General features: G+C 41.4%; 1 protein-coding gene across 1 annotated transcript in view; it reads right to left on the bottom strand.

The window, feature by feature from the left end:
• Positions 1–210: 210 nt before the first annotated feature.
• BMP5 (bone morphogenetic protein 5) overlaps positions 211–20,267 on the bottom strand; it is a 96,363-nt gene continuing 76,306 nt past the window's right edge. The window contains exons 4-7 of the mRNA XM_069973416.1: positions 12,581–12,778; positions 7,034–7,110; positions 3,350–3,460; positions 211–378 (exon numbers count right to left, since the gene is read on the bottom strand). Coding sequence (XP_069829517.1) covers positions 229–378; positions 3,350–3,460; positions 7,034–7,110; positions 12,581–12,778 — 536 coding nt within the window. The 3' untranslated portion in view covers positions 211–228. The remainder of the gene's footprint in view (positions 379–3,349; positions 3,461–7,033; positions 7,111–12,580; positions 12,779–20,267) is intronic.

The following is a 20,267-nucleotide window of genomic DNA, read 5'->3' as shown; positions in this document are numbered from 1 at the left end:
TCTATAAATTGCATAAAACCAATTCTGTCACACTTTAATTGCAATTTTATATCAAAATAAATTACAAAATTCTAATATATACATAAAACTGTACATGTGTATCATGGTGTATATTAGACAGGTGTTTCTTCCCTAGTTAATTCTCTGCATGGAGAATTGTTACCAATAATCTTTGTTTGTTTGGTTTTTTGTTTTTGGTGTTTTTTTTTTTTTTTTTTTTGCTCTTTCCTAATGGCAGCCACATGACCTTACAACCATATTTCTATATTTCTTTAAAATAACATTGGAGCTATCATCAAAATACAAAACAGAAATGGCATTAAGCTTTGTTGGCGCACAGCACGGCTTGGGGACATGTTCAGGAAACATGAGGTGGACCTGCGAAAGGAAATAAAAAGCATTGTTTACCTGTTACATTGATACATAATGAAAATTATTAAACATTATTATTAAATTTGAGTCAAATCAAATCGGCTGATTGAAGAAGTTGGAGGCAGCCTTAGGGAGTCATGGAAAACATGGATACAGCTATGGGCTATGTTTCCACTTCAGGAACATAGTGGGGAAAGCAGGGACATGGAAAACAGGAATACAACCTATGTCCCAGGCTGTATCCCTGTTTTCCAGGAGGGACTCGGGCTGTGTCCACCTTCCCCACGGAACTGGAAGACTGCAGGAGTCAAATACCGATGGTTTGAGTTCGTACGAACCTGAACATCAGCGCTGTTCGATCATCTCTAAGCATAAGCATGTTTTCACAAACTCACTATGGCTTTGTCCAACTTCTTCAGCCACCAGTGTTCAAATACCACATGATCACAAATTCAAATGGCACAGGATGACAGCTCTGGTGTGAGGGGCAGAGGGAGACAGAGCCATTGTGTGCAGCCCCACACACCAAGCAGCAGGAGGATGCCATGGCTTACTCTAGACTCCAGTTCCTGGCGAGCAGGCGGGAGGAGAACAGGAGGCAGAGCAGCACACATTCGGGGGACCAACCGAGGGGGATCCAGCTGACGGCACAGTGCAGGTGGGACAGGTCCCCAAAAATCAGGATGTTAGGGAGGCTGCTGTGATCGCACACACCACAGAAGCTGCCACCACACAGTCCAGCCCACACCTCAGGGACTTAAATAGTGGGTCATAACTAGAGATGAGCGAACTTTTCTAAAGTTCGTTCCGACCGGACTTCCGGATGTTTTGGAAAAGTTCGGTTCAACCGAATTTCGGATTTCTTCGGATTTCATAGTTTAAAGCATCTGTATGATACGGGGGTAGTGTATTTGGTTAAATTTATGGCTCTACATGTCAGTAACATCATTATCTTTTCAATATCTCAAAGTCAAATTTTTTTTTTAGACTTCAATATTCACCAATACAGGGTCTATGCAGCAAATTCACCATTACATGGTCTATGCAGGAAATTCACCATTACAGGGTCTATGCAGGAAATTCACCATTACAGGGTCTATGCAGGAAAAAGGTCACAAATGCAGTGAAGGAGCAGTCTCTCCACTACACTCTTGCAAGGGTCCAACTATAGTACTTGGATATCTGTATAGCACTTTTTTTTAGAGTTTTATTCTACACATATGCACGAGGTATATATTTGTGCCTCAGGAAAACACCTATGTCATATACACTCTTGCAAGGGTGACAGTATAGTACTTGGATATCTGTATAGCATGTTTTTGTTCTGTGCACACTTTGCTCTCCTATGCCTAATCTATCTACCTATCTATCTTTCGGCCTCTCTATTTTTCTCTCTCAATCACTATATGTTTCTCCTCTCTGCTTTCCTAAAAATCTTTTTGTCTTTGCTTTTGTACAATATCTTCTCAGTACAGCAGCGTGCAGCAGCAACGTTTTGTCACTGATGAGCTCTGTGCACTGCTAACAGTCTCCTTCCTCTCTCTGTGCAGACTGCCTCATGCGGTCATGTGACCGCTCCTCTTAAAGCAATACCGACGTCACACAGAGGGTGGGCTAGTGCAACATCCCTGCTGATTGGATGTGTTCCAGGCATAATGGGAAAGCACTTTTCCCGCCCAGAACACTTCCTGCTTTCTAAAATGGTGGCTGCCATTTTAGAAAGCAAGAAAAAAAGAATTCGGAGCGGACTTCCAAAAATCCGAATCCGACCGGACTCGGACTTTTGAAAAAATCCGAACCGGATCCCATACCAGCCGAACCGGTTCCCTCATCTCTAGTTGTGATGTCACCATTTTATCAAGGAAGTGAAGGTTATTTTAGCCAATAAAGTAGTCAATAGAGATGAGCGAACCTCAAGCATGCTTGATCCGAACCTGAACTTTCGGTATTTGATTAGCGGTGGCTGCTGAACTTGGATAAAGCCCTAAGGCTATGTGGAAAACATGGATATAGTCATTGGCTGTATCCATGTTTTCCAGACAACCTTAGAGCTTTATCCAAGTTCAGCAGCCCCAGCTAATCAAATGCCGAACGTTCGGGTTCGGATCGACTCGAGCCCAAACCCGGTTCGCTCATCTCTAGTAGTCAATACAGAGTGACAAAAAAGGAGCCTGTATATTCTCCTTACCTGTTCTACAAGAGACATAGGAGAGTTGAAATTCCTCCCAGCCTATTGTCCCCACTAGGACCAGAGTGATTAATTATAAATCTTATGTTAGAGTCCCCTAAGTGACTTATATATGCAATACAAAATGGATAAAAAAAAAGTTTTCAAAAAAGCGCCAATAAAGATTTATATTACCCCCTTTCCCATTATACAAATACAAATATTTTTTTTTAAAAACATAAAAATATAAATATATTACATACCATAGCGTGCGGAATTGTCCAATCTATTAAACTATAACAATATTGTGCCAGCATGACGAACGGCATAAATGAGCAGAAAAAAAAAAGAAAAAAACACCAGGATTGCTGATTTTTTTCAAATTTATATATTATAAAGAAAAAAATCTATAAAAATTTTCTTTTACACCAATATGATACCAAGAAACTCATGGCCCAAAAAATGACACCACAACTATCCCTATATATAGGTGGAAGAATGAAAGCGCTATGGCTCTGAGAAGGTGAGAAGGAACATTGCTTCACGTTGACCCGGACATCTGGGCATCAATGACCTCAGTCATGAAAGGGTTAATGATCATAAACATTAATAACTGCTGTTGTTTTGCAACCCTTATTTGCCCTTACTTTTACCTAGTGGGAACATAGCCTTTAAATGCATTTTTTGCACTATTGTCCGGAATGATGTAACATCTAGTGGCAGAAACAAAGGAGAATACAAAATTCAAACTGTTAAGTAATGACTCCTGAACACTGTTCTGTAAAGCCAAATCTTGCAAACATTACTCACCAAAGTCTGCACGATGGCATGATTTGTGGCGTTCATATGAGCATTAAGTGGAAATGAACATTCCCCATCACAATAGAAAGCCGCGTAACCCTCTGGGGCAATAATCCAATCCTGTGGTAAAACAGAAACAAGAAATAAAATTAATAAAAATACTAAAAAATAAATAAATAAAAAGGGGTTTTCGCACAGAATATGCCATAAATATCTGATTCTTACAAAAAAAAAAAAGAGAGAGAGCATGTACTCACAACAAGCTATAGGGTAACACAAACAATATCCTGCATTACCAACCCATGGCATGTATTCCTAATAAACACCATCATCTGAAAACCTCAACCAGGCTTGGTCTGAGTTTATTTTTATATGCTAAATCGTACATTATTATCCACATTGGGATAATAGGTTAAATCAAATATTTTTATGGGTTTTGACTAGTGTGCGAATAGTATTTGATGGAATAGCTATTCGATCGAATACTATGCTATTCGAGCTATTCGTTTCCGTTCGAATACGATTACGCGTTAAAAATTTGATTCACCCTCCCACCCCCCCAGGTGCTTTTTTCCTGCCAGTAAACATGCAGGGGGGAGGGACAGGAACTAGGAATAGGCAGGACTTAAAAAAAAGCTCTAACTGTGATTGGCTGGCTAAACTATGTGACCTCCTGAATATAAGAATACTGGATTTCAGATTCGAGTCACTTGCTGGATGGAGCTAGAGAGAGACAGGCTGTTCACCAGGGAGAAAAAGCTTTTAGGTGAAGTTAGGTAGGAAGGGACCCCCAAAAGCCCTTGTTGGGGCTAAAAGTATCTAAAGCAGAGATTTAGAAGGTGTTTTGAGACAGTGTGCTCAAGGTCCTATTAGATAAAGTGATTTTTAACGTTTACCGACAAATGATAAACGATTTCAAACAAGATTGTTTATCGTTAACCTGAAATTGTTCACCATATTACACAGAACGATGGTCGTTAGTTCCGATTGTTACTACGATAGTTTACTCCATCTTATCCCAGCAAAACAATGAACAATGTGCAATTACTCTGAACGAGTAGTGAACAAATGCAGAACTTGAGCGAACGAATGTAGAATTACAGTAAACGATTAGCGAACAATTAGCGAATGACTAGCGAACAATAGTTAGCAAACGATAATCGTCCTGTGGGTAGAAAGGGACCGCCAAAAGGTAGATGCATCCAGGCATTCTTCCCCTGCTGTCCCATATGCATTCCAGAGGTGTTGGCATCATTTCCTGAGGTGTCATTGTGCACTTGGTGTTTTTTCTTAGTTTGCTTGTTTGTTTGTTTTTCTGCATTTGTGATCTCACCCCTTACCATTGGCCTTTTCATTTCTTGGTTTTATCCTATACCTTGTTGTAAGGTAGAGTAGCACTTAATTTTTTTATCTATTGGTGTTAGGAACCGGAAAGCAGGACAAGACAGTGAGCCCAGACGCTGAATGCAGCCCACTGGGGATGAGAGCCAGAGAGTGGGCACATAACTATGCCCACTCTCTGGCTCTCATCCCCAGAGGACCGGGGACAAAGTCTGAAAAACAGCTTACATCCCTCTCTGAAGATTCGAAAGGCCTTTCTCTCGCCTTTGAACCTTTCAGGAAGCTGCACTGGAGGTTCTGGGGGAACAGCAGGAAATAGCACAGCATTCTGGCCCAGGAAAGACTCTACCTGCTGCACACGCTGCGCAAGTCCAGAACAAGCTGATTGAGGCTTTGCATTTGCTCAACCAGAGCTTTTATAAGGTCCATAGCCAGGTGGAGGAAAAAAAAAGTAAGGCTGGTTATTCTGTCAGGAACCGGACAACAGGACAAGACAAGACAGTGAGCCCTGATGCTGAACCCAGCCCACTGTCCCTACCTACTTGCCACAATCCACCCTAAAATGACAGCGAGCAACTGGGCGGCGGTCCCTGCACTAGCTAGGTGGGACACAAAGACAAGACAGACAAAACACAATAAAGAATAGTCCACAGTCCGGGTCACAACAATCGAGGAGCGAAAGTACAAAATCACAAACTAATGGCGTAGTCAAAGTCCAGGCAATATGGTCAGGGCAGGCGGCAAGCTAGGGAGGTTAAGAAATAAGGCAAAGATCAGAGAATACAAATACACCAAGGATACTAGCAGGCAGAGACAAAGTCAATAACCAGCAATGGTAGCACAGACTGGGGTTAGTTATATAGGAGGTCAGGGTTCTGGTCCAGAACGTAATTGGACCATCCCCCTGATCTCCAAACACAGACACCTGAGAACAAAACAGATCCACTGGCAGGAAGACCTGTCAGTCACAGCAGAACCAAAACACAGATTAACCATAACATGGCCAGACAGAAATCAGCAGGTGAATTCGGGTGTGTCTCCCAACCAAGGTGAGCATATAAACCAGTGTTCACCCACTGCAACAAAAACAGAATACAAGAAATTCAGCGCCTTCTCGACCGCACAGCACGAGCCGAGGGGCTCATAATGCTCCGCAGAGATACAGTCCTGACAATTGGTGTCTTGTCCTCATCTTTGTCTTTAGATAACTGTCTGATAAGTGTTGGTTTCACCTCCAGGACATGTTTCCTATGATGAGATCTTTCTTGTCTACCCTATCTGCATGGTTGGAGTGTCTGGAGATGGCTCTAATGTCAGAGACAGACGAGTGCACTGTTTTACGGAGCCATAACTGCTATAGAGGTTGATGGGAGCTACACAGTGAGCCCCACTGTTTCTATAAATACTATAATGACTTATCAGAAGAGAATTCAGTGGTAAGTAAGGTCATTAATGGAGGACTGTGCCACCTTCTTACAACCCTACTAGTTCAATCCATGCGAGAACTCTGGGCTAGAGTGATTTTTGGCAGAGTGCTGGGGAGGGGGAGGATGAAAGAAGTAACATGCTCTCACCTTCCCCGCTCCAGCATTGGTGTCGGTATCCCATAGCTCGGGACCCCCAGTCCCGGACGCTTCTGAGTGGGGTCCTGGGATGTGAAGTCCTTTTCCTATATGATTACAATTCTAGCAAGTTAAAGTGTCACTGTTTTTTTTAAAAAAAAATTCCCCAGAAATCAATAGTACAGGCGATATTAAGAAACTTTGTAATTGGGTTTATTAGCCAAAAAAAAATGCATTTTTATCATGAAAAAGCAGTTTGAAGCTCTCCCCCCTGTCTTCATTGTTCTCCATGGAGAGGGGAGGGGTGGAGGGAGATGAGGCGCCAAAACAGGACAACAAAGAGTTAATTTACAGCTAAATTACCGGGCTATCTCCTCTGAAGTCAGCACTGACCTCTCTGACCTCTGAATACTGGCTTTCATACAGGTCGTCCCGCTGTGTAATCCTTTGTTCTCTGCTCTGTGCTGGTGACTAATCTCCTTCCTCCCTTCTCCATAGATTAAACAGGGCCCGACTGATGTAAAAGAGTCGAGATTTCCTGATAATGAGCAGTGGATGAGAGAAAGGAGGGGAGGGGGGGGACCTGGGGAAAGGCTTTTTAAATGCAGATAATGGCATTTTTTCCTAATAAACCCAATTACAATGTTTCTTAAAATCACCTATTGTACTATTGATTTCTGCAAAAAAAAAAACGAAAAAAAAACACAACAGTGACACTTTAACGAAACGGAGGACAGATACAGTATTAAAAAGGGGACTAGAAACATAAACCAAAGCATGCCCTCCTCACCTGCCATCCCAAGTCCCGGAAGCTGACATAGAGCTCGTGCTTTTTACAGGCTTGTTTCTGTTCACTTGTGTTGTAATCTGTGAAAATAACAGAATAAGAAATACCTTTTGAATGTTAATAGTGACTTTTTAAGGGTATATTCACACGGGCGGGCTCGCAGCGAGATTCTCGCTGCGAGCCCGGCAGGTCCTGGCAGTTCCCATACACTTCATACTTGCTGCGGATGTAATTATACCGCCCTTAACCCCTTCTGCTCCCGCCCGGCTCCCCCGCTGTAAGCATACATTACCTGTCCTCACTGCACGGGTCCGGCGTCCTGCTCTCCCGTCCGGCCAATCAGTGGCTGCGGCTGGGCAACACACTAATTGGCCGGACGGGAGAGCAGGACGCCGGACCCGTGCAGCGAGGACAGGTAATGTATGCTTACAGGGGGGGAGCCGGGATGGAGCAGAAGGGGTTAAGGGCGGTATAATTACATACTCGCTGCGGTCGTTTAGATGTTATAGTGTTGTTATAAAACATCCTGGAACCTTACACTTCTATTCCTGTCATCATGGATTTATTTACCATATTTTATTATAAATAATATTAAATTGCTTAGGATGTTCTGATTGCATTGTCTTGATGCATCTGTTCCTGAGATGTGACCATAATTGTAATAATGGGAGTGAATATCAGGCGATGGGAGTGATTATACAATCAAGAGATGTGAGTGTTTTTATACACATCTACTACTGTATAATCACGCATACCAACCCATCTTTACTTATTTATTTTTTTGTGCAGAAAATAATCAATAGTACAAGCGATTTTAAGAAATTATGTATTAAGTTTTATTAGACATAAAATGCTCTTTCTGTACTCAAAAAGCAATTTCCCAGCCTAACCCCCCCCCCCCCCCCACAAACACACACACACACACACATACATACACTCACTTCTTCTCTGCTCATTATCAGGCAAAGCCGCCTTCATTACAGAGGAGCAAAGTGAAGAGGGGTTTGCTGTGTCCATTATATCCTATGGAGGGGGTGGGGCAAGTGAGTAGGGAAAGCAGACAAGTTTGGGCACATAAAACACTGGATTCAGAGGTCAAAAAGGTCAGTTCATATCTGAGAACTTGGGGAGAGAAGATTGCAGGATGTAGTGTTGTGCAGGGCTGCCTTTTCTCCTCTCTGTGCTCACTCATCACCTCGACCCCTCCCCTCTCTATAGAGCATAATGGACACAGGAATCCTGCTTCTTCTGCAGTTAGGGGGGAGGTAGGTAGGAAAACAGCTCTTTCAGTACAGAAGGAAACTTTTTTACTTAATATAATCTTACAATCGCTTGTACTATTGATATGTATTGGTTTCTGAAAAGTGACATTAAATGACAGTTACACTTTTAGGCTATGTTCACACTATGTATGTGTGCAGCTGTATTTTTTATGCGGCTGGAAATGTGCGGCTGAAACTATGGCCGTGGGAAAAAATAGACATGCGGCTAAAAACATACGGTCATTTACTTGGAAATCTGGTTTAACTAAAAATAACAAATAAAATCTTTAGAAAGTGATGCAAACACCTCTGTATGCATCTGGGAAAGCAGGGAAACAGTTTACATGAATTGCTATTACCGGGGTTTGCGATCCTCTGCAGTAATGCCGATGTCTCTCATGGTTAATATATTTAATTAATAAAACACATTTTCGTTGTAATAAAATCAGTTTCATTGTTCAATAATTAAATTTAAACAAATCCATCATTTTGCAATTAAATATACTGTTAAAATAAATATATATAAATAAATGTATATTTTTATAAATATATATATATATTTATTTTTTGACAGTATATTTAATTGCACAATAATGGATTCATTTAAATTAAATTATTGAACAACGAAACTGATTTTATTACAACGAAAATGTGTTTTATTAATTAAATATTAATTAGTACAGGAAGCTCCAGTAAGCCGTTAATTCCTATTGCCGGCAATAGAGCTTTCTGTACTAATCATCACTTTACTTTAATTAAAACATCAAAGGTTTCTTCTAGTTATGTTACCACAATAGCATTATTAGAAGAAACATTTAGAATTATATGTGCGCTCAGCTGATTGGCTGATCGGCTCAGCGCACATATAATTAGCGGGTCTGCAGCACAGTGACTTCATTATGCTGCGGACCAGCGAAGAGGACACATAGGGGTGAGTATAGAGCTCTCCCCACCCCCTCCCCAGCACTGCACCCCTCCCAGCAAGGAAGGGGGGTCACTTAACCCCTTCCTTGCTGGGATGGGTGCAGTCTGACATCAGTCTGGCCCCCAAGGGGTTAAGGGGGATGCAATACATCCTCCCTTAACCCATTGGGGACCAGACTGTAAGCAGCGATCTGTAAAGATGCTGCATACTGTAAGGAGCACAACACCGCTCACAATGATGGGTGTTGTGCTCCTGTTTGTGTGTTTTTTGTGTGTTTCTCTCTTTTTGTTTTTCAGATATCGGTATCCTGTGGATTACGTCGGATTCCGTGGACTACGTCGATGACCAGCGGTTGTTTGCTGTTTTTTTTTTTATAAAATGGTCAATGAGGGGTGTAGGGGTGTTTTTATTTGAATAAAAAAAAAATTTCACTTGTGTGTTGTCTTTATTTCTTTACTTTATAGACTTAGTAGTGGAAGCCGTCTAATAGACGGAATCCATTACTAAGTCGGAGCCTAGTGTTAGCCGGTATAAAATGGCTAACACTAACCCCCCATTATTACCCCAGTACCCAATGCCACCAGGGGTACTGGGATGAGCCGGGTGCCAGTGGTCCCGGAGCGTCAAAATTGGCGCTCCTGGACCAGGCGGCAGCAGGCTGGTAAGATTTAGGCTGGGGAGGGCCTAAAACAATGGCTCTTCCCACCCTGGTGTTACCAGGCTGCTGTCGTTTGGTTTTTAACCCGGCTGGTTATAAAAATAAGGGGGACCCTATGCGTTTTTTTTTTTTTTAAATAAATAAATAATTAAAAAAAAAACGCATAGGGTCCCCCCTATTTTTATAACCAGCCGGGTTAAAAACCAAACGACAGCAGCCTGGTAACACCAGGGTGGGAAGAGCCATTGGTTTAGGCCCTCCTCAGCCTAAATCTTATCAGCCTGCTGCTGCCCGGTCCAGGAGCGCCAATTTTGACGCTCCGGGACCACTGGCACCCGGCTCTTCCCAGTACCCCTGGTGGCATTGGGTACTGGGGTAATAATGGGGGGTTAGTGTTAGCCATTTTATACCGGCTAACACTAGGCCCTGACTTAGTAATGGATTCCGTCTATAAAGTCTATAAAGTCTATTAAGTCTATAAAGTAAAGAAAGAGAGAAACACACAAAAAACACACAAACAGGAGCACAATACCCATCATTGTGAGCGGTGTTGTGCTCCTTACAGTATGCAGCATCTTTACAGATCGTTGCTTACAGTCTGGCCCCCAAGGGGTTAAGGGAGGATGTATTGCATCCCCCTTAACCCCTTGGGGGCCAGACTGATGTCAGACTGCACCCATCCCAGCAAGGAAGGGGTTAAGTGACCCCCCTTCCTTGCTGGGAGGGGTGCAGTGCAGGGGAGGGGGTGGGGAGAGCTCTATACTCACCCCGATGTGTCCTCTTCGCTGGCCTGCAGCACAATGAAGTCACTGTACTGCGGATCGGCTCTTTATATGTGCGCTGAGCCGATCAGCCAATCAGCTGAGCGCACATATAATTCTAAATGTTTCTTCTAATAATGCTATTGTGATAACATAACTAGAAGAAACATTTGTTGTTTTAATTAAAGTAAAGTGATGATTAGTACAGAAAGCTCTTTTGCCGGCAATATGAATTAACGGCTTATGGAGCTTCCTGTACTAATTAATATTTAATTAATAAAACACATTTTCGTTGTAATAAATTCAGTTTCGTTGTTCAATAATTTAATTTAAACGAATCCATCATTGTGCAATTAAATACTGTCAAAAAATAAATATATATATATAAATATACATTTATTTATATATATATTTATTTTAACAGTATATTTAAATGCACAATGATGGATTCGTTAGATTTAAATTATTGAACAACGAAAGGGACTTTATTACAAAGAAAATGTGTTTTATTAATTTAATATATTAACTATTAGAGGCATCGGCATTCAGCATCATTGCCGGCTATTTTTGAAGTACTCCGTACGGACCGCCTGTCAATCCACGGCCGCATTTCCAGCCACGAACAATGGTCTTGTTCATTTTTTACGGGTCCGATTACGATAGGGCCGTAGATTCATACATAGTGTGCACTGTGCAGCCGTATATCGTATACTTTCTAACGTACGCATGAACCCGAAAAATCCGGCCGATGATTTACCGCCCGCACAGATACATAGTGTGAACCTAGCCTAAGGCTACATTCACTCAACGTAACTTTTCTATTAATCATGACCGTTGTTGAGGATTTGCAACAACGGCCGTGATTAATAGAAAAGTTATGTTGCATTGCAGTCAGATAGTATACACTCCGTCCGGGATCATTAGCGCCCGCAGGAAAATCTGACATGTCAGTTTTGTGCGGCCGCTATTCATTGAATAACAGCCGAAGAACACTGACAGCTTACACAATGGAGAGTGCATCTCCGGCCGCACTCTCCATTGTGTGCAGTGGTGAATTGGGAAGCGGGCGCACGCATTCCAATACAGCACAAATGAAAATCATCCAGTTGGTACTGCAGTACTGGCCGGGATGAACTTCACTGACACCGGCCGTTCTGTGTCATTGCCGGGTCAAAGAACGGCCAGTGTACAGTCGGCCTTATACAGTATTAGGCTATGTTCATACAACGTGTATTTTCTAAAAACCATGGCCGTTGTACAACGGCCGTGATTATTACAAAAATATACGTGCCATTGCTGCTTATGGGGTCCCGGCCAGAAAGTATACACATAGCATACGCTCCAGCTGGGATTCTTAGCGGCGCCGCCAACAACTGACATGTCAGTTTTCTGCGGCCACTATTCATTGAACCCTGTCAGTGCACACAGTGGAGCGAGCGGCTGCAGCCGTATGCTCTATTGTGTGCAGTGGGGAGTTCTGATGCGGGCGTGCACCGATGCGTCAGCATAAGAACTCTGCAGGGCTAAAGATTATCCGGACGGTACCACAGTACTGGCCGGGATGATCTTTTCAGAGACCGGCCATTCCGTAAGCCGGCCGGGTCATGGAACGGCCGGTCTCCTACAGCGTCTGCACATGGCCTTAGCAATTATCTAATTTTGGTGCAGAGGTTTGACTACAGGTCCCCTTTAAGCCCAATACATGTTCAATGACAATCTGTACTAACACATTGGGGGACATTCTGTTGTATATAAGACAGAATTAAGGCATAAGTAGGTCCTTTTCCTGCTTAGCATGGTTGTTAGGGACATTCCCAGTGTACACCCTAAATTCAGAAAAAATGTATTGTAGAGTTACTATAACTAAATCATTGGTCCGCTGCATTACGGCCACTAATCATTATATGCCACTTGATGACGGGTCATTTATATTGGATCTGTTACCTGCATTGGTCGGCACCTTCGATGCATCGTGTTGGGCTGTGGACTTGTTCTTGTCTTGTTTTTTCCTTTTTGTGTTTGCGGCTCTTACTGAGCGAAGAAGAACTTCACTTGCCTTAAAAAAAGCAACTAGAAAGGGTTGTTTGGACTGAGGACCGTGCCGGCCAACAAGGCCTACTGACTTCACATTGACACTCCTACCTGGAAAGAAAGAAAGAAACAATAATAATCATCATCTTCAGGAATATAAACAATAACAGTGAGAATTCTACAGAGCTTAACTCCTTAGGGTATGTTCACACTACGGAATACGCTCAGAAATTTCAAGAGGAGGCCATTTAGCATCTGCCGCTTGGCCTCCACTTGAAATTTCCAAGCGTATTCCGTAGTGATTTGTTTTTGTTAATAGTAACGGCCATTTGAGTTGGGCTTTATAAATATTGTATAATTGCACGTTAGGGTGTCATATCGCCTTATTTTAGGATCTTGCAGCAGATATATGGATAGTTGCAATAGCATTTGGTACTTTACAAGGAAGTCATATCTCAATATGTTAGGCACTTTATATGGTACCGCAATATATCAACTTGATTGATGTGATGTAGATACAAATTGTTATTAGAACATGAAGTATCTCATACCAAGAGTCTATGCTTTCCCAACCAGTTTAAACATAACTATATCCAAACTAATCTCATATACTCCTTTTTCCCAATACATATTTTAAATAAAACTGAAAACAGCAAGTTATACTATTTGTTTTATATTTCTATTGTTACAATGTTACAGACACTTCCCTATAGCTCTGTCATGTCCCCGCAGCATCACAGATTAGTAGTTTATGCCAAAAACCCTTTAAGAAAAAAAGGACTAATGTGCAGTCATACTTCCTCTTTGTGTTTAAAAGGCCATAGCAGTTGCATTTTTCCACCTAGAAACCCACATGAGCCCTTATTTTTTGCGTCACTAATTGTACTTTGCAATGACAGGCTGAATTTTTGCATAAAGTACACTGCGAAACCAGGAAAAAATTCAAAGTGAGGTAAAATTGAACAAAAAAAAATGCATTTCTTTTATTTGGGGGGTATTTGTTTGTACGCCATTCGCCCTGGGGTAAAACTGACTTGTTATATATGTTCCTCAAGTTTTTACAATTACAACGATATGTAACATATAACTTTTCTTTTATCTGATGGCCTGTAAAAAATTCAAACCATTGTTAACAAATATATGTTCCTTAAAATCGTTCCATTCCCAGGCTTATAGCGCTTTTATCCTTTGGTCTATGGGGCTGTGTGAGGTGTCATTTTTTGCGCCATGATATGTTCTTTCTATCGGTAACTTGATGGCGCATATATGACTTTTTGATCACTTTTTATTAATTTTTTTCTGGATTTGATGCGACCAAAAATGCACAATTTTGCACTTTGAAATTTTTTTTACGCCATTTACCGTGTGAGATCAGGAATGTGATAAATTAATAGTTCGGGCGATTACGCACGCGGCGATACCAAACATGTTTATTTATTTATTTACTTTTATTTAAAACCTGGGAAAAGGGGGGTGATTTAGACTTTTATTAGGGGAGGGGGCTTTTTACTAATGAGAACACTTTTTTTCTTTTTTTACACTTATACTAGAAGCCCCCCTGGGGGACTTCTAGTATATACTCACTGATCTCTCATTGAGATACTTATACAGCAAAGATCAATGAGATCGTCACTCGTTTGCTTTCGGCTGCTTCAACCGGAATCAGCGCCATCTTGGTGACACGGAGACCAGACACGGAGATCGCTCCGCCACTAGACACCAGGGATAAGCTGCAGAAGGTAATCGAATGCAGCTGTCAACTTTGACAGCTGCATCTGATTACCTTATTAGCGGGCACGGCGATCGGACCGTGCCCGCAAATAGCCGCGGTCCCGGGCTACACGTGGCACCCGGGATCGCGGAGGTTCAGAGCGGGGTCGCCGCGCGGCCCCGCTCTGAACACCTCTTGCGGACGCATGACGTACCCGTACGTCATGCGTCCTTAAGAGGTTAAAGCCAATTTAGTTGTAATCACTAATGCTAAAAATATACAAAAACGCTAAAAACAATCGTATAGGAATATTCCTGCAGTGGAGATGTCCCTGTATGAAGCTTTATCCATTCACAGCTGGTTTGGCTAACAATGAATTTACCAAGCAAATCACCTGTTTACCCAGCCGATACTGCAGTATCAGCCGGATGAACATCATTTTCTTTTTTTTGGATTGCCGACACATTTGGGTGGGTGTTCCTGCAAGCCAAATTTCCATTGAAATCAGCACAACATACTGAGAATGGCCAATCATTGTGTGAACAGACTCTGAACAAGTCTGCTGTCTGGAAATAGTTGACAACAGTGGCCATTGTGCAATACATTGTGTGTCTGTTCCCCATAAGATTCTGCTTAGTGTTTTGTTTTTTGTTTTTTTAACCCTTTAAGGACATGGCCCATTTTCGTTTTTACGTTTTCGGTTTTTCCTCCTTGTGTTTAAAAGGCCATAGCACTTGCATTTTTCCACCTAGAAACCCACATGACCCCTTATTTTTTGCGTCACTAATTGTACTTTGCAATTACAGGCTGAATTTTTGCATAAAGTACACTGCGAAACCAGAAAAAAATTCGAAGTGTGGTGAAATTGAAAAAAAAAAACGCATTTCTTTTATTTGGGGGAAATGTGTTTTTACGCCATTCACCCTGGGGTAAAACTGACTTATTATGCATGTTCCTCAAGTCGTTACGATTAAAACGATATATAACATGTATAACTTATATTGTATCTGATGGCCTGTAAAAAATTCAAACCGTTGTTAACCAATATACGTTCCTTAAAATCGCTCCATTCCTAGGCTTATAGCGCTTTTATCCTTTGGTCTATGGGGCTGTGCGAGGTGTCATTTTTTGCGCCATGATGTGATCTTTCTATCGGTACCTTGATTGCCCATATACGTCTTTTTGATCGCTTTTTATTACATTTTTTCTGGATTTGATGCGACCAAAAATGCGCAATTTTGCACTTTGGGATTTTTTTGCGCTGACGCCGTTTACCGTACGAGATCAGGAATGTGATTAATTAATAGTTCGGGCGATTACGCACGCGGCGATAGCAAACATGTTTATTTATTTATTTATTTGTTTACTTTTATTTAAAACCTGGGAAAAGGGGGGTGATTCAGACTTTTATTAGGGGAGGGGGCTTTTTACTATTAACAACACTTTTTTTTTTTTTTTTACACATATACTAGAAGCCCCCATGGGGGACTTCTAGTATATACACTTGGATCTCTCATTGAGATCTCTGCAGCATAGATATGCTGCAGAGATCCATGAGATCGGCACTCGTTTACTTTCGGCTGCTGCAGCCGGAAGTAAACGAGTGCCGAGCCGAGGACGGCGCCATCTTGGACGCGTCCCCGGCCGGCATCAGTAACGGAGATCGCTCCTCCGGGACAAGGTCCCGGAGGAGCGATCTCCCCCACTAGACCCCAGGGAAACGTTGCCTCCGGTCCCGGCGGTCCCGGGCTACACGCGGCACCCGGGATCGCGGCACTTCAAAGCGGGGCCGCCGCGCGGCCCCGCTTTGAAGTGCAAGTGTGGACATAGGACGTACCGGTACGTCCTATGTCCTTAAGAGGTTAAAGAACGGCCATTGTTTAAATCACCAACAACAACCGTTCTTTGCGTGCATCCATTTTGATCCGTTTTTCCATTGACTTCCATTCTAAAAAATAAAAAAAGGACCAAAACACATCTGGGTTTTTTTTACATACACAAAGATAAGGTCAGCTACTTTTTTTGTATGTTTAAAAAAAAAAAAAAAAAAACATGCGTTTTGAATTGATTCTTCTTTTATAATGGGAGTCAATGGAAAAACTTATCAGGATGGATGCACACAAATGCATCTGTTTTTTTAAAAAAAAAACACCATGAAAAAAGACGGATTGCAAATATGTAGTGTAAACCAAGCCTCGGCTGAAATTTGTTAATAATTCAAACCACAAGTTCCCAGTCTTTTAACTTAAATAGGTTTCGGGAACAAGAGATCAAGCAACAAGGACACAGTCATAGAAAAATATTTTCGTTTTTTCTTCTTTTTGCATGTCATGTAAATTATTTTCATTAAGATAGATGAAACTTTAAAAATAACACGGCTTCATTCAATAGCTTTCACAAGTTGTGTGTCTTTCGGGCATGTTACATAGTCCTGAGTTTGCGTTTCTCTTGTTATATTACACTTGTACCTCTCTCTGGAACAAAAGAAAAATAGAAGCAGTCACTTAGATTGCATCAGAGACGGTCTCTACAAATAAACCTGTTCTTTTTTGGCAGCGCCAATAACGTCGTGTGTCCACATGAAACGCAGACAGTGTCATGTGAAGCTGTGCAGCTGTTCGAGACAGGGTTGGGACACAGAGGTCTTTTTAAAAACCCGAGGTAGTCGGAGAAAGCTGTGTGCCGTTCTGGGCAATATCAGTGTCCTGAAAAGTTTCTCAAAAACACATTGAAAAAAAAAATGTGTTTAATATTACAGATAGCTATCACTGCGGTAATACAATGGAAAATTGCCGCGAGCTCTACCAGTGGGCATCTGTATCCCAAATGTGAAACAATATGAAATCAAATCCTCGCAGAGACAGGACTCACAAGTAATCATAGATGTAAGCCTTAAACAAATAACCATCCAAGTTTTGCTTTAAAATTAAAAAAAAACTTACAGTGGATCGGTGCCAAATTCTATATTTTTTAGAAAAATCCTATCACTGGCATAAATGAAAGCGGACGCTTAATTTGAGGTTAAAGCCGTTTTCCTTTGACTTCCACTGTAACAAATGTATTAATTCAGCTCAGACTTCCTCCTTCTGGCAGCCTTATTGCTGTAAAAAGAGAAATTAAGAGTTCCAGCCAAATACCATACCTTGAACTGACCTACTTCAATACATGAACACTTCTACAACGTGTTTATTCAGGTGTTTAGCACTTAAAATTGGTTTAAGATGTTGGTCGGACAGGGTACTACTATACCCCCATGTGAAATGCAATGGGTTACTCCACTGAATTTCTGCCACTGTAGGAGATACTGTTACATTAAGCGTAGGACAGCTTTTACTTTTAAATTAATACGATCCAGTCGTTCCTTTATTTGAGCCTTTACTTTTCACGTAATTCACACATATTCATATGCATAATCCCATGCTAACCATTGCTGGGGTAGTTTAAGGGATATTCCACTCAAACATAACTTTTGATATGTTGCTGCCCATGGTGAGACTAATAATTACTTCCATACTTGTCTATTTAGTCTCCTTCCCGCAGTTCTCAGCTGCTGCTTTCTGCTGAAGACACAAAAATCTGCGTGTGAGCTTTTCTCTTTGTCTCCCCCCTCCCTTCTGAGAAAGCTGATGTATACAAGTACCTGACTGGCTTTATCTGCAACATTGTAGCTTCATGTAGTTCTGGGAGGGTGTCTCAAAAGGGAAGTGGGGAGGAGGGGGAGACCAAGAGAAAAGCTCACAAACAGATTTCCATGCCTTGAGCAGAAACAGCAGCTGAGATCTGAAGGGAGGGAAGGGAGACTGAATAGATAATAACAAGTTTGGAAGGAATTTTCTCAATCTCCAACTTTGCAATCTCCAACACCTGGAACTAGGACCAAAGACAGGCAGCTAAAACCACCGGGATAGTTCACGGTGGTGCTCCGCTAAACAGAAAACATAATGTGAGCAAAGTGAGAAAATAGAAGTGGGCACTCACCAAAATGATGTGTCTTCTGGCTGGTTTATTTAGAAGTTACTTTATAACATGCAGGGAGGGGGTGTGTGGAGCGGACACGTCTTTACAGGTAGACTACCAGTGGTGGCTCAAGCTTAGTAAGTAGAATGGGAGTGACAGATTCACTTTGAAGCGAATGTACCATGAGGTACATCGCTGTGCTTTTTTTACCTTAATGGATTGGCACTGTTGATTCCAGTGGCACGGTCCTTTTTTAAAATTGCCTCCTTGTTCTGATACTTGGCATCGGTCTTTTTGATAACACTTGCCCGCCCCAAAGCACTGGGGGCAGGCCCGCCGCCCCCAAGGAGACCAAACTTTCTCCCGAATCAATAAAGCTGCATCACAGAGAGGAGGGAATATCGCACCACTGGCTGGCACCGTGCACCGGTACCGATCCATTACAGTAGAAAACAGTGATGGACCTAATGGTAAATTTGCTTTAAACATGAGAATACCTTTTTTCCTATGCAATTGTCTAATACATTATCTTAGGTTCATGTAAAGTAGATGAGCACGTGTGAACAGATGGAAGATCTGTTCAATAAACTTGACTTATATTATGGTGGGGGCCTATTTAGAAGCAACAAATCTGTTATCTGCTGGAGCAATTAATCCGAATGCAATTCTTAATGTGAGATCCATTTATTAGCCTAAAGACGTAGAAGACCCAGATGTTTTTCTTTTATAAAGAACATGTTTGCCAAGTTCTACAACTAAAGGTGGTGATGACAACTTCTAAATAGAAACCATGAGGAGCACCAGGGCTGCAGTCCAATTTTTTTAGGAAGGTCCCAAGAACAACACCTTTAACTCTTTTTGTGTTGAGAAACAACTAGGAAATATTGGCGGCTGCATAAAACAGTCCACGTGACAACATACTGCCAGACATTTTTGGCAATAAGAAGTTTAATGGCGCACAGAACGTATCAAGAATTTTCTCATATGCGTCATAAATACATTGTAACATTACGGTTCAATATCGGTCCAATGTTTGACATGCTGTTTGATAAGCTTCTATTTAACAGAAGGAATTTTTCTTGTTGAGCTTAGTGAATACTGACAAAGTCTGAATCTGCCAAAAGGGCAGATTTAGCGTAAATTACTGCAGAAATAAACTGATATTAAGGGATGGGGGATTTTATTAGAGATGAGGGAGTAGTACTAGACTATTCGAAATAATCGTTTTCGGCCAAAAACGCAGTAAAAATTCATTTCTCCTCCCACCTTGCCTGGCGCTTTTTTCTAGCCAATAATTACGCAATAACTATCATTTTATACAAAAAAAATAATAATAATAAAAAATATATATATATATATATATATATATATATATATATATATATATATATATATATATATAGTGCCCAAAAAAGTTAAAGTACGGCATCCTTCTAATATCGAAGTTATATTTCTGATATAACACTTTCTGACAATAAAATCATTAGGATTATGCTCACATTTGGCATTATAAAGGTATGACTAGAATCGCTTCACGAGATAGTAATTCAAAAATTTTAATTTTGACAACGTTTTGCTGAGAAGCCGTCAACAAAGTTCACTTTTTTGGTTATCTAAGCCCATAGACCATGAGTGAACTATAGGCTTTTGTAAAGCAAATGTGTCTGCAAATTAAATGATTGAGCAATTGACGTTAACCAGTTTTCAAAAAATTGAGCCTACTTTTTGGTACAATATCTAATGCTAATACCGGATAACCATTCTGACCCCTCCCATAAGCATCATAATACATCGGTGTGTCTGTTCCATGTGTCTCCTTCTCTAGCTTTAGAATGGGCAAATCTCAACTAATATGCAGACTGGGCTCTACCAATGATCGCTGGATCATTCATGCCGCCGTTTTTTTCAATCGGAAGCACACATCCCCCATTA

The sequence above is a fragment of the Dendropsophus ebraccatus genome, chromosome 6, assembly GCF_027789765.1.
Source record: "Dendropsophus ebraccatus isolate aDenEbr1 chromosome 6, aDenEbr1.pat, whole genome shotgun sequence".
In the NCBI taxonomy this organism is placed as follows: domain Eukaryota; kingdom Metazoa; phylum Chordata; class Amphibia; order Anura; family Hylidae; genus Dendropsophus; species Dendropsophus ebraccatus.
Note: the sequence above shows the minus strand (reverse complement) of the source record. Positions and strands in the feature narration are given on the sequence as shown.